A 14,119-nucleotide genomic window follows, 5' to 3' on the forward strand; every position below is an offset into this window, starting at 1 on the left:
AAGCCAAACGAAAGCTGCACCATCCAGAAGTTCATTACATTAATAATGAGCAAGTGATATTCTTCTTTGGAGCTGGTGATACTGCAGAAGGAAATAGTCTTGATCTTGAGGAATAAAACTGTACATCTTAACTGCTCCCCTTCAAAATTTCCATCAGTTTCCTGAATATTCACACATTGCCAGCGTCTCTCCTAACTTATCCATACAGTTATCTGGAAACTGGTGATAAATTATTACTGTTATGTGGATAACGGTAGCAGTTGGTGGCATACACGAATGTTCAGCCTCAGTATCCAGATAGTGCTTGGTACTGCACCTGCGTATGTGCTTGAATTCTATGGTCAGCTTTTAAAAGAAAGGCCAACGTTGGAGTTTAAGTACTGATCTGCACAATTTCCGAATGCCTACATTTGTATGTGTATAAGCTGGAGCAAATTTCTAAGTATGAAAAAGTATGCTGCTGATCCCTCACTCCCTGGCTTTCCCCCCATTTCAATCACAAAAAAAATCTGCTTTGTCCGTCTCTATGACCCATGCTCTTCTTGTGACCAGACCCTGAAGAAATTTTAAAATTTGCTATTCTATAGGCTCAATGTTCCCTCCCTCCCTCCCTATAGCCAGGTAACTGATGTGATTAGAAAAAAAAATCATGTCTCAGGCCTACTTTTCCCTTTCTTCCTTTTTCTCTGGTTATCCATGACAGGTAATTGAGGCCAGCAGCGTGCCAGATTTTAAGAAAAGATGGGATTGACATGTGGGATCTCTTCATGGAGGTAGATAGGGGGTGGGCCATTAGTGTGGGCAGACTAGATGGACCCTGGCCCTTTTCTGCCATCATTTTCTATGTTTCTATGTTTCTATGAACTAATCCCTGCTCAAAACATGAATTGGTTTATTTACTGAATGTGGCAAATATACAGATGTTATATGCTGGCAGTTGGCAGTGCTATGTGCACTCAACATTTACCAGAGTGGGGGTAATAAGCCCCTCTCCTCCTACTACTGTGGCCCCCTCCCTCTCTTCAACCCAACCCCTGGCCTCCAACATTAAATAAATATCCCTGGTAGTCTTGTGTGTTCCTTTCCCTTTCTTGTACCCCTAAACCTTCATCACCCACTAAGGAGATAGCAATGTTGATAATTGCCTGACTGCCTTTTCACAGGCAACACCATAGATGGAGCCTGAACAGGACTATATTTTATAGGTTTTAGGTTTATTTAAAATTTGGTATACCGCCTTATCAAATATCAAAGCGGTTTTACAAAGTATATATAAAAAACCAAGAAATTATAAAAACATACATTAAAAACAAATTTCAATACAATAAAAAACTAAACTAAACTAAAACTTAGTTTTATAGACCAAGTCATCAACCAAGAGGAACTTGACTCGGTTTACAATAATGTAAAACATAATACATAAATTTGACAAGAAAAAGTAGACTGAAATAGTTAATGTCCAAACTGTTTGGCAAACAAAAAAGTTTTCAGAACTTTCTGGAATAAATCAAAAGAACCTAAACTTCTTACTGTAAGCGGTAAATTTAAAAGCAAAAGAATAACTAAGGGCTCCTTTTACGAAGCCGCGTTAGCAGTTTAACACGCGTAATTGCGCACGCTAAACTGCTGGCTGCGCTAGACGCTAACGCCAGCATTGAGCTGGCGTTAGTTCTAGCCACGTAGCATGGGTTTAGTGCACGCTAAAAAGCTGCGTGCGCTAAAACTGCTAACGCGGCTTCGTAAAAGGAGCCCTAAATCTCTTAAAGGTTCTGTTTTTACCACTGAGAGAGGGAAATGTAAGTTTTAATTTTTGAGAACTTTTGGCAAGATGAGATCTATGAACATTCCAGTCTAAAGGAATCAAAGTGGCAAAAATGCCAAATAGGATCTTAAATGCAATACAAATGCACTTAAATTGAATTCTGAGATACACTGGAAGCCAATGTAATTCCTTGAGCCAGAGGAGTTACATGATCAAATTTATTCTTATCAAAGATAAGTTTAGCTGACACACTGACAAACAATGGCATACCAACACGAGAGGCAACTGGGCAGAAGTACAATATTTAAATAGAAAAAAAGATGGGAAGAGGGTTAAAACAAGAGGAAGGGAAACACAGGCAAATAATCTAAAATACGAGTCTAATGGCAGGGAACTTCCATTACTGTCCTTAAAAGGACTATCATACATCATATGCATCTTTAAAAAGAAAGGCCTTTAAGCTACTTTTAAATTTATCAAGGGATGCAATTTCTCTTTTGTGATTTGGTGCTAAATTCCAGATAGTGGAGGCCATAACTGAAAATCACATTAAGAGTCAGTGCATGTCATAACTTTTAGGCACAGGCCAAGAGAAAACCAAGTCTAAATATCTGTGCCTCATTTGTGCATGCATTAGGTGTATTCAATAAAAGTGGGCATACATTTTAGGAAGGCCCATGCTCCCCCCCTCCCCCCCGGCCTTGCTCGCTTTTCAGATTTGCGCACTTGAACTGATGTGTAGCACTTAATAGAATGCACTTACCAAGTTGTGCATATAACTTCTAATTAGTACTAATTAGCATCAATGAGATATTAATTGCTCATTCTCAACGCTGATTAGGCTTGTTAAACAATTAACACAAATTGGATGTGTGCACCGATTTGCGTGCACAACCTAAGGTGACCAACACAGAGAGGGGCAGAGCACACCAAACACAAAACAGCAAAAAAGCACAAAGGGCCTCAATGAACAGGGTCTTGTCTTTATTGACCCAACACAAACTGTCTTTCGGCATGCGATGCCTTCATCAGGGGTTGAGCAGTGAGCAAAATACAGTTACCAAACTTCAGGGATCAGAATCAGACCTAAAGCCTGAACACAGAAAGCAATCTCTTAGTCCTGTGTTGTACTCTGAATTTGCCCAAACTGAAAATTCCTGAAACTTGGCAGTATGTAATATATGAATTATACTATAACTCCTGACTTATTTTTAACTTTTTCCAAATGTAGATTTTTTAAAAAACTATATATATGTTTGAAAATAGCATTTAGTTTGTGTGTCTTCAGGTGCATTTAAAATATCCATAGATAATATTTATCATGAGCCCCTGGCTAGAAGATAAGATCCATTAGGTGTGCACCTGTTATGTGACCACATCTGTTTCTAGCCATATCCATGCTTAGAAATTCCATTAAATCTAATATTATACTCTTTCTGATCATAATGAGATATGGCATAGTATAACAAGCTGCTCTAATCTGTTTTATCTTTTTCCAAAACAATTGCAGAAAGTGATATCGCTGTTAAATGCCCACATTTATGGATGCCCTATGCAGGATACTGTTACTTAATATACCGAGAGGCAAAGATCTGGAAAGAAGCCTCGTCTTCCTGCAGAAAGGAAGATGCAGAGCTTGCAAGTATCCATAACGTTGAAGAATTCAGCTTTGTTTTTTCTCAGCTTGGATACCGTAAGTATTTTAGATAGTTATTTGGCTGATTCCATTGTTTCATATAAGCCTTGCCATGCCCTTTGTCGCCAGATTCCAATAGAATGGTTCTCCTAAACCCAAACCAAGCTTATTATTAATTGACTCATTCTGCAGCTTTTTTGTTCTCGCCCCAAAACTTTGGAATAATTTTTCTGCCTAATAGTCATTCTGAACATTCCTTTTCTAAATTTAAAGTACTACTAAAAACTATTTTTTTTTTAGATTGGCCTTTATGAACACTGACTTGCAGTGAGCTTGCTAGGTATGAGCCTTTCGGGCTCATTTTCAAAAAAAATATAAACATTTTGCTGTTTTGAGAATGAACATTTTCTCTACTGAATTTCTGGACATCTTTCCCAAAATATCCAAACTCATACTTAGACGTCCTGTCGAAAATGCCCCTCTTTGGATTTCTGGATTCTTCTGTCTTTAGAATGAATGAGAAGCTTTACTATGCATTCTATTGGATTTCTTTTATGTTACATATCTTTTTTTTTTTTAACTGCTTTGATCCACACATTGGAAAATGCAGTATATTAAACCATTTGTTTGTCCTGAAGTAAAACATCCTCACCACTTCCCAAGTATAACCCGTTCTTCAAACACAACTTTGTCAGAGCTTTTTTTCGGGCCTCAGTACCACCACTCCACCGCTGTTAAAATTTCTTTAGCGGGAAGAATTAAGTGAGAGATCCTCACATATATATTTATGTTTTTTGTTTTCCTTCCTGATCCTTCCTGACTTTTAGATATTGAGATAAATTGAAGCCAGTTTCTTTAGGGTGACAGTAAAAAGATCAAAAACAAAAGAAAAAACTGCAGATATGATGTACAAGATGTAAAACTAATCTTTATTAGAAAAGATTCAGGGCCTCTTCTGTTAAACTGCTCTAGCAGTTTTTAGCGCAGAGAGCTGTGCTGAATGGCCCGCACTGTTCCCAATGCTCATAGAGTTCCTATGAGCATTGGGAGCCGCACGGGCCATTCAGCACGGCTCTCTGCGCTAAAAACCGCTAGCGCAGTTTAATATTAGAGGGGGGCAGTGTAGCATTCAGAAAACTAAAAAGAAATAAAACAAATACAAATATAAAAAATGGTCCTCTGGTATGATTCTAGAGGACCCAACACGGTCCGTGTTTCAGAAAACGCTCCTTCCTCAGGGGTCCAAAATGGGTTTATCACAGGAAGTGGTGGTACTCGATTTCAAAGTTAAGGCCTGCTGGAATTGTTGTCTCGAGTTCAAAGATAAGCCTTTGTTCTGCCTCTATCCTGTCAATATTTCCACCTCTCCAGATATTTGTATTTTCATTACTCACACTGGAAATTTTGAGAATGAGTGGCTTGCTGCTTTCCAGCCCTTTGCTGGAGTAAACTCTTTCACATATCAGCCAGTCTTGTTCTGGGAGATGGTGTAGGTTTCTCCTGATCCCAACCAGCCACTCCCTTTTCTCCCACTCTGTTCTGAGGCTATTGTTACCCATTATGTCCAGATTCTGCATTTGCAATGTTTCCAAAATGACAGTCCAAATCAACTCCACATTTAAATTGAATCACATGGTATGAGAAAGCCAATCAGAATTTTAGTTTCACAATAATGAATTCTAATCCAAGTTTCAACCCCTTGGGATATGTCATATCTGGGGTGAATATCTAATATATCCCTCCCCTCTTTTACTAAACCGTTATAGCGATTATTAGCACAGGGAGCCACGCTGAACTCACTGAGCGTCAGGAGCAGTGCAGAGCATTTAGTGTGGCTCCCTGCGCTAATAACCACTATTGCAGTTTAGTAAAAGGGGGGGGGATAGTTCCTTATAATTTAACAATCTTTGTAATTGATTGAATGTAAGATACAAATACATAAGAAATATAAAGGAAAATGAATATTAATAAAAATATGAACGAATAACTAAATACATTTAATATGGACCGTGGGGAAGCATGCGAATTATAGATTGAATGAAGCCCATGTGAAACGAGTCACTGCTGAGGTCCAAGAATAGTTGTTTGTATTAAGGTATATTTCATGAGTATTGAATTAATAAACTATAACATTTTGGGTTTTAATTTATTAAACCAAGTGTATCTCCAGGTTCAATGCTTTATTTAGTGACTGAGCAGGTGGGTCTTATATGGGTGGTATCATGAAAATATTATCAGCATAAGACAAAATTGTATTCCTATCTCAGATAGAGTGAAGCCCGGTAAACTCAAATTTATGTTAAATTGCAGAGTAAAAGGAATCCCTTGGGACACCACAAGCATAGTGCCAGGTGAAAGATAAATTACCATGTATGTATACACAATAATTTATTTACCCCCCAAATCATTAAATAACTTAGCACAGTCCCTGAGGTACCAACGCACTCAGTCTGGAATTCCAGAAAAATTACCTTATGTTTGCTAAAGTCATAGCTATCAACATGTGTTATTAAGATGTGTTATTTCAACCACTAAAACTCATTTTATTCAGTGAGACCTAGGGCCTCTTTTACAAAGCCGTTTAGTGCAGGCCGCTGCGGTAACGGTCCCGAAGCCCATAGAGATTTAAAGGGCTTTGGGGCTGTTGCCGCACAGCAGCCGCTAACGTGGCTTTGTAAAAGAGGGGGTTAGTTACTAATAACTGGGGTTATCAATAAAATAACACATGGTTTAACAGTAGCTCAGATTGATAACTTCCTCTAAATGTCTCAACTGTCCCATGAATTTGACTTTTACTAAAGCCGACAGCATTTTTGGAGCAGGAATAGTGCTAGACTATACTACTGACAATAACTGCTATAGTTTTCTATTGATGAGACTGATATATGCAGATAATGTCATACTTTGCCTTTGGTGAGACATGATCTCACCAAGTTCCGCGTTATATTCATGCTATTGATGAACCAAATGATTTGCCATATTACCCTTCTTACCTTTCCTACTTGACACAGACAGTTGCATAAAAATATCTACTCTTCTGTTCTCTTCGTAGAACCAACAGATGAACTTTGGATTGGCTTGAACGATCTAAAGGTTCAAATGTATTTTGAATGGATCGACGGGACACCAGTGGCGTACACTAAATGGCTGCCAGGAGAACCATCCCATCGGAACAACAGGCAGGAAGATTGTGTTGCTATGAAAGGACAGGTAACACAACTTTGAAGGAAATTCAAAGATTTGGAGAAATTCAAATCTACTTTATATATGAGTATTTGAGCCCAGGAATAATTGATATGCCTATTTCAAAAGGGGCTTCAACTGAATTACTTTTAATCAAATCAGTCAATAGGCCAGTCTCCTGAGACAGAGAAAGACTTCATAGATCCCTAAACTTAAAACATTCTTACGTGTATAAATTTCTAGAAGAAAAGTATTATCAGGACTTGTGGTAGTTAATAATAGTGATATTTATTTAAAATTTTTTTATACCATCTACAACTAGGCAGTTTACAAAATATAAACATAAAATCTTAGGAATAAACATCATAATTATGGTTTCACAGACTGAACTGAAAACATTAAATTATTTCATCTTTTAAATATTAAGTTTCCTTCTTTTTATTGGTAGCTCAAGAGAAGTTACTTAAATACAGTAGGTAATGGTATACATACGTGGAGAGGCATAATCGAAAGGAACATCTAAGTCTGTTTTTGTCTGTCGCAAGTAGTCCAAAGTAAAAAACAGCTTAGGACACATTTTCGAAAAATATGTCCAAATTTTTTTTTTTTTTCGTTTCAAAAATCGTCTAAGTATATGTCCTGTTGATCTGATCGTCCAAGTCGCTAAATCGTCCATCTTTATACCACATTTTCATCTAACTTTTTGTCCAAGTCAAAAACACCTAGAACAAGCCCTGTTGGACGTGGGAAGGGTCTGCAAAGTGATGGACTGAACACCCAGACATAGCACCTAAATATTGGGGTATCTTACAGGGCACTGCTCTGAACTTCATTAAAACGGTGCCATATCTTCTCCTCACTACAGCTCCCTTATAGGTCATGGTAAGCCCCCCCAAACCACCTCCAGAATCCCCTAGACCCACATATCTATTACCCCAATGGCCCTTATGGCTGCAGGAGCCACTTATATGCCAGTAAAAAAAGTTTTTTGGGGTGTATAGGGGAGTGCACCTGTTTCAATATCAATGCAGTGATTACAGGGGCTTATGGGCATGGGTCCTCCTCTCCATGGGTCCCTAACCCACCTCCAAGATGGCTTAAGACGCCTCTGTGCAGCATGACTAGGCTTTCCTATGCCAGGCTGCCAGGTAATGATGTTCTGGAGGCTCAATTTTCAAGTTGTGATTAATATTTTTATGGGGGGTGGTCGGTGATCACTGGGGTAGTGTGTGGGTGTCTGTATAATGTGTTTGCAGTACTTACCTGGTCACTTTAGGTGTTTTTTTGTGACTTAGACCATGTTTTAAGTGGTCTAAGTCACAACGTCCAAGTTCTATCTATGCTGTGCTGTATAACTTTCGGTTATACATGCAGTACGACTAAGTCTAAGCCTGCCCACGTCCCACCCAAATCCCACCCTCGACACTCTTCCTGAAATGCCCTGTTTAGCTATGGTCATTCAGCGGCACTGTGAAGGCCTAGGTCGTTTATAAATACGTCCAAAACCCGTTTTTTATTATCGGCACTTGGATGTATTTTGACAATGTGTGTCCAAGTGCCGACTTAGGCCGGTTTTTGGATATTTTTCTCTTTCGATTATGAGCCCCATAGTGTATATTTTAATATATAACATGGTAAACATTCCTGATCCAGATCCTGCTGAGGGTGTGGCATATATTTATAACAATATAGAAAAACAGCCTCAAAGACTGAACAAGCATAGAGAGCAGGACAACTACCCAAATGAACTATGCTTTTCTGGAGCACAGAAAACTATCACTGTCCTGCTCTCTATGCTTGTTGAGTCTTTGAGACTGTTTTCCTATATTATTAGTAAGGCAAAACCAAAAAAAAGGAAACCAATAGGAACTGCAGTAAAAAACAAAGCAAGAAGAACATAAAACAAAACTGCAGAAAATGTATAAGGTGCAGGAATTTATTCAATAAAAGTCATAAAATCATATATAAAAAATCAAGAAAATGATTGTATCCAAAAAATGGTTCTTGTCATGCGTACTAGACACAACACAGTCCGTGTTTAGAAAAACACTTCTTCCTCAGTGATTCTCCTTGCAGCGTTTCAGACAGGAGAGCTTCTCGCCTGTTTTATTTGCTTTTTTGTTTGATTATTCCATTTGGTTCCTGACATTCCACTTATTGAACATCTGGGACCCCTGAGGAAGAAGTGTTTTTTGAAACACGGATAGTGTTGGGTCCGGTACGCATGACAACAAGAACCATTTTGGGGATACAATCATTTTATTGATTTTTTTTTATATATGATTTTATGACTTTTATTGAATAATTTCTGCAACTTGTACATTTTCTATAGTTTTGTTTTGTGTTTTTCTATATTATTATAAATATATGTCACACCCTCAGCAGGAAAGGATAAACTGGATTGGAGAAACTGGCCCTCTTCTCCCTTCAAAGAGGAGACTGAGAGGGGACATGATCGAAACATTCCAAATACTGAAGGGATTAGACTTAGCAGATAAAGACAGATTGTTCACCCTCTTCAATGAAGAGAGAACGAGAGGGCACTCTCTAAAGTTGAAAGGGGATAGATTCCGTACAAACGTAAGGAAGTTCTTCTTCACCCAGAGAGTGGTAGAAAACTGGAACGCTCTTCCGGAGTCTGTTATAGGGGAAAACACCTTCCAGGGATTCAAGACAAAGTTGGACAAGTTCCTGCTAAACTGGAACGTACACAGGTGAGGCTGGACTTATTTAGAGCACTGGTCTTTAACCTAAGGGCCACCGCGTGAGCGGACTGCTGGGCATGATGGACCACTGGTCTGACCCAGCAGCGACAATTCTTATGTTCACACTAGTTGCTTTATATAATTGCTACATCAAAAATCATTACAGAATTATGCCATTTGGTTCCTTAGTTGGCTCCTTTTGATCATGTAACCTTGCAAAATGTATCACTTGTGCAATCAGTGGCAAATCTATGTGTACATTATGCAACTGGCACATTTAAAAACTGGTGCAGACAATTACAAGTGATGCTGCTCTTTTTCTGCATGTGTAGGTTTTTAAAATGGATGCGCTGATTATACGTGACCTCAAATACATATGCATCTCCACACATCCTTATACTGTATGTATTTCCTAAAACAAAAGTCCATAAACCATTATTGAGATGGCTTGGGGAAATCCAGTGCTCATTCCTGGGACAAGCAGCATAGAATCTGTTTCACTCTTTGGGATCTTGTCAGGTGCTTGTGACCTGGTTTGGCCACTGTTGGAAACTGGATGGACTTGATGGACCTTCAGTTTGTCCCAGTATGGCAACTCTTATGTTGTTATGTTATTTTACAAAAAGTTCCATATTTAGCAGTGCACTTTGTAAAATACTCAGGGAAAGGTGGATATCCCAAACTGGAAGTTTCCTTTCCTTTCTAGAGCTACGAAATAAAATGAGGCCTTTTAAGTGTGTTATTTTATTGCAGGGCCCATCTTATGCAGTGGGACTTAGTTATTAATAAACTGCATTAATGGTGTTAGCACATACTAATGCAATATCATACTTTAGCTGTTAATGGGGTTTGACGTTTGGATTCCTCATGATTCAGGGCTGGGTGAGCCTGGATTTTTTGCAGACCTAAAATGCTAGAAAGAAAGCAAACAAGAAAGTAAGTAAGTAAACAAACAAAATAAACTAGGAGATATGGACAACTGAATGTTGACCTCTTCAGAACAAACCCTAGCCTTTATCACTATTTACTATGTAATGCACAATAAAATGCAGCTCTCCCTCCGTAATTGTGGGGGTTAGGTGCAGAGCTGGCCCGCAAATAAGTTTTTTGTCCGGCTCTGACCACCCCCGCCTCCCTCCTGCATCCCCAGACCTTACTAGCGGTGGTCTAGCGGTGATGCGGGGCAGGAGCGATCTTCCTACACTCCTGCTCCGTACAGAGCCATCTTCAAAATGGCTGCTGTGAGTTCCCGTTGTAGTCTCGAGATTACAATGGGAACTCACGGCAGCCATTTTGATGACGGCTCTGCATAGGGCAGGAGCATAGAAAGATCGTTCCTGCCCTGTGCAGAGCCGCTAGACCACCAGGTAAGGTCCGGGGAGGTTCGGGCAGCCTACAAAAAGAAGAAAAAAAGAAGAAAAAAAATATTTGAATTCGCAAATAGGGAAACTTTGAATAGGGAGGGAGAGCTATAGTGGTATATAGTAGTGCTGCCCGATTCACGATTTGACGTCAGAGAAGGAGCAGGACCGCGACAGAGGAACCTTCTCCGAAGCGGTACTAAGATCGCTAACACTGCGATCTTGCATGCAGGCTCTTCCAGTTGGAAGGTAAACAGTGCAGGAAGGCCAGGGGGGCGAAAGCCAGATGCTGGGGGGGGGGGAGTGAGCAGTCCTTCGGGGTGGGACAGGCAGGCAGGCAGGCCTTCAAAGGGGTGGGATAGGCTTTCAAGGTGGGACAAGCCTTCAAGGGGGGGAGGCAGGCCTTCAAAGGGGGGGACAGGTCTTCAAGGGGGGACAGGCCTTTAGGGGAGACAGGCAGGCCTTCAGGGGTGGGATAGGCTTTCAATGGGGGGATAGGCCTTCAAGGCGGGGACAAGCCTTCAAGGGGGGGAGGCAGGCCTTCAAAGGGGACAGGACTTCAAGGGGGGACAGGCAGGCCTTCAGGGGTGGGATAGGCTTTCAAGGGGGGGATAGACCTTCAAGGGGGGATAAGCCTTCAAGGGGGAAGTCATGCCTTCAAAGAAGGGACAGACCTTCAAGGGAGGACAGATCTTCAGGGGAGGGGGGCCCTGGTATAGAAGTACACGGTGGGAGGGAAGGGGGGGTTAAAAGAGATGTGCATATGCTGGACTTTGGGGAGGAAGAAATGAGTCTGAAAATAGAGGAGACGGAGGGAGGGAGAGAAATGATGGACAATGGGATTTAGGGAGGGAAGGAACAGAAAGGGAGAGAAGTTGGACGCAAGGAATGGTGTGATAGAGATACTGGATAGGAGGGTAGTTGGGAAAAGAAAGGGAGAGACGTTGGACCCTGGAGTGGTGGAGAAGGAAGGAGAGATGCTGGATGAAAGGGTAGTTAAGAAAAGGTGGAGGGAGACGAAAAAAAGGAAAGATGCCAGACCTCCTGGAGAGGGAAGAGAAACGGAAGGGGAGGACAGAGATGGAAGATAGATGGTTAGCAGGGAGAAAGAAGAAAGAAGGAGACCCTGGCAAGCAAGTTATCAGAAGACAACCAGAGCCTGAGACCAACAAAATCTGAATAATGACCAGACAGCAAAAGATAGAAAAACTAATTTTATTTTCTGTTTTGTGATTACAATATGTCAGATTTGAAATGTGTATCCTGCCAGAGCTGATGTTAGACCGCAAACGTGAGCTAGGATTTAACAGAGAGAGGAAAAGTCTTTTTTGTTTGTTTATTTTGTTTGCAGCACAGCGCCAGTGTGGCTAGGAGAAGGTAAAGGGGGTGAAGAGGCTGTAAAATAAACCCACCAGGATGTTTGAAAAAAACAAAACAAAAAAAAACACCCAATTGGGCAGGAAAATCGAATCGAAAAACCAATTCAATAGGCTGAATCGAATCGATTTTTTTTTCCTGAATCGGGCAGCACTAGTATATAGTGATAAAAGACTGAGCTTTCCAAAACACTGTAATTACTCAAAACCCCATGTGATGTTCAATGGTCTTTTCTCTCATTCTTATACTAAAATAATATTGAAGTACAGTATATTAATAAGAAACTACATTATTATTGCTTATTCCATTCAGAATGTGATATACTACACAGAAAGTCCAGTACCAATGCTAAACTTAAAAAGACACAGCTACTTGTAATAGAAAAATAATATAGTACCCTAAATTTCCAGGATGGTTACTGGTCAGACAGCATGTGTGAGAAGAAACTGGGATATATCTGTAAAAAGAAAGCGTTGCAACTGGCAGCAGGAGAAGTGGAAATAGAGCCTGGGTGCAAGAAAGTAAGTAAAAAATAAGTGAAGCTACTTAAAATATTTAGAGAACTCTCTTAGGGGTCTTTTTTTACAAAGGTGCAGGAAAAGTGACCTTAATGCGCCCTTGTCCTGCTCGCTAAGGTCACTTTCTACTGCAGCATAAAAATGGCTGATTTCCCATTTTTTTATAAAATTAATGTAATGGCTATGTACTAACATTGCCATTAGAGAAAGGGGCTTGTATACTGCCTTTTTGTAGTTATATATACATACAGGTAACTTCAAGCATTTTCCCTATCTGTCCGGATAGGCTCACAATCTATCTAATACACCTGGGGTAGTGGAGGATTGAGTGACTTGTGCAGGGTCCCATAGAGCAGCATGGGGTTTGAACCTACAACCTCAGGGTGCAGGGGGTAGTAGCTCTAACCACTCCACCACATGACCATTAAAACATATTAGCATTTGAGCACTTACCAACATCTGTTTTGTAGGCAGTAAAGCCTGGATTCTCAAACTGGCGCTGATACTGGTGAAGCAAAACAAAAAGGCATTGGCAGTACCCTGTATTGAGCTCTCAAAGAACATCCACTGGCTGTAGATAAATAAGAATTAATAAACGTGAGACACCTCAGTACGGGCCCAAGTTTGATATTGGCGGCCACATTAAAAGCGGCCGCCGATCGTGTGTCAATCATGTATCAGCGCTTGTTTTGGACTCATGCCAACATGAAAGATAGGTGCCAGAAATGTAGGCCAGGGTTTTCTGGGCCTACATGTCCAGCGCCTTTCTTCATAAGAATTGCACCTATGTAGACACCTTAGGCTACCTAACGCCACTTCTGGCATTGGCCACGCCTACCTTTGCATTCAGCGTATGTAGGTACAGTTCCAGTGCTGATTCTCTAGGCTCTAGTATGTGCCGCAAATCTCAGTTAAAAACACTGTTTGGACAGCCTAGAAAATTGGCGTCAGTTCAAGAATCCGGCCTTAAGGGCTCACATGTTACTCGTGCGCTAATCAGTTAGCATGTAATCCGCTAACTGATCAGTGCTGGTTTCGCACTCTCTACCTCCCCATATATTCCCAAGGCCATAAAAATGAAAATATTTTTAGTACATGGTAATCTCAGACTTACCACAGGACTTCCTGTGCTAAACCTTTTTAAGCTGTAGTAGGCACAAACTAACACTGCAGCTTAGTAAACAGACCCTTTTTATAGCTTTTCATCTCTTAGTATACCTAGAATACCAACTAGAGAAATAAGCTCTGCTGCCTGACTTATAAACGTACATAATCAAAAACAAAACAAAACAGACTGAAACAAGGGGAAATGATGAGGAATATTAGAAAACAAGTAAAAAATAAAGAAACAGTATTAAGGTGAAAATAAATGCAAGTAATGGGAAGTTGCACAAACTTAATAAACATAAAAAGAGCTTACAAGAGGAAAGAGGAGGAGGTTGAGTGGCAAAGAAAAGAACAATAAAAAAAAAAGCAGCGCACTGCAAAATGCAGAGCTGCTGCATGACTTAGATCAAACAGGGAGACTTTGGCCAGCCATGGTTGTTGAGTTTATATCCCAGTGCATTATGGTATTT

The 14,119-nt window shown here is 40.3% G+C and overlaps 1 protein-coding gene across 1 annotated transcript in view; it reads left to right on the top strand.

The window, feature by feature from the left end:
• MRC1 (mannose receptor C-type 1) overlaps positions 1–14,119 on the top strand; it is a 239,932-nt gene that overhangs the window by 75,523 nt on the left and 150,290 nt on the right. The window contains 3 exon segments of the mRNA XM_033932883.1: positions 3,273–3,455; positions 6,451–6,608; positions 12,435–12,545. Of these exon segments, the coding sequence (XP_033788774.1) occupies positions 3,273–3,455; positions 6,451–6,608; positions 12,435–12,545 (452 nt within the window).

Source organism: Geotrypetes seraphini, chromosome 2 (genome assembly GCF_902459505.1).
Source record: "Geotrypetes seraphini chromosome 2, aGeoSer1.1, whole genome shotgun sequence".
NCBI classification, from domain to species: Eukaryota; Metazoa; Chordata; class Amphibia; order Gymnophiona; family Dermophiidae; genus Geotrypetes; species Geotrypetes seraphini.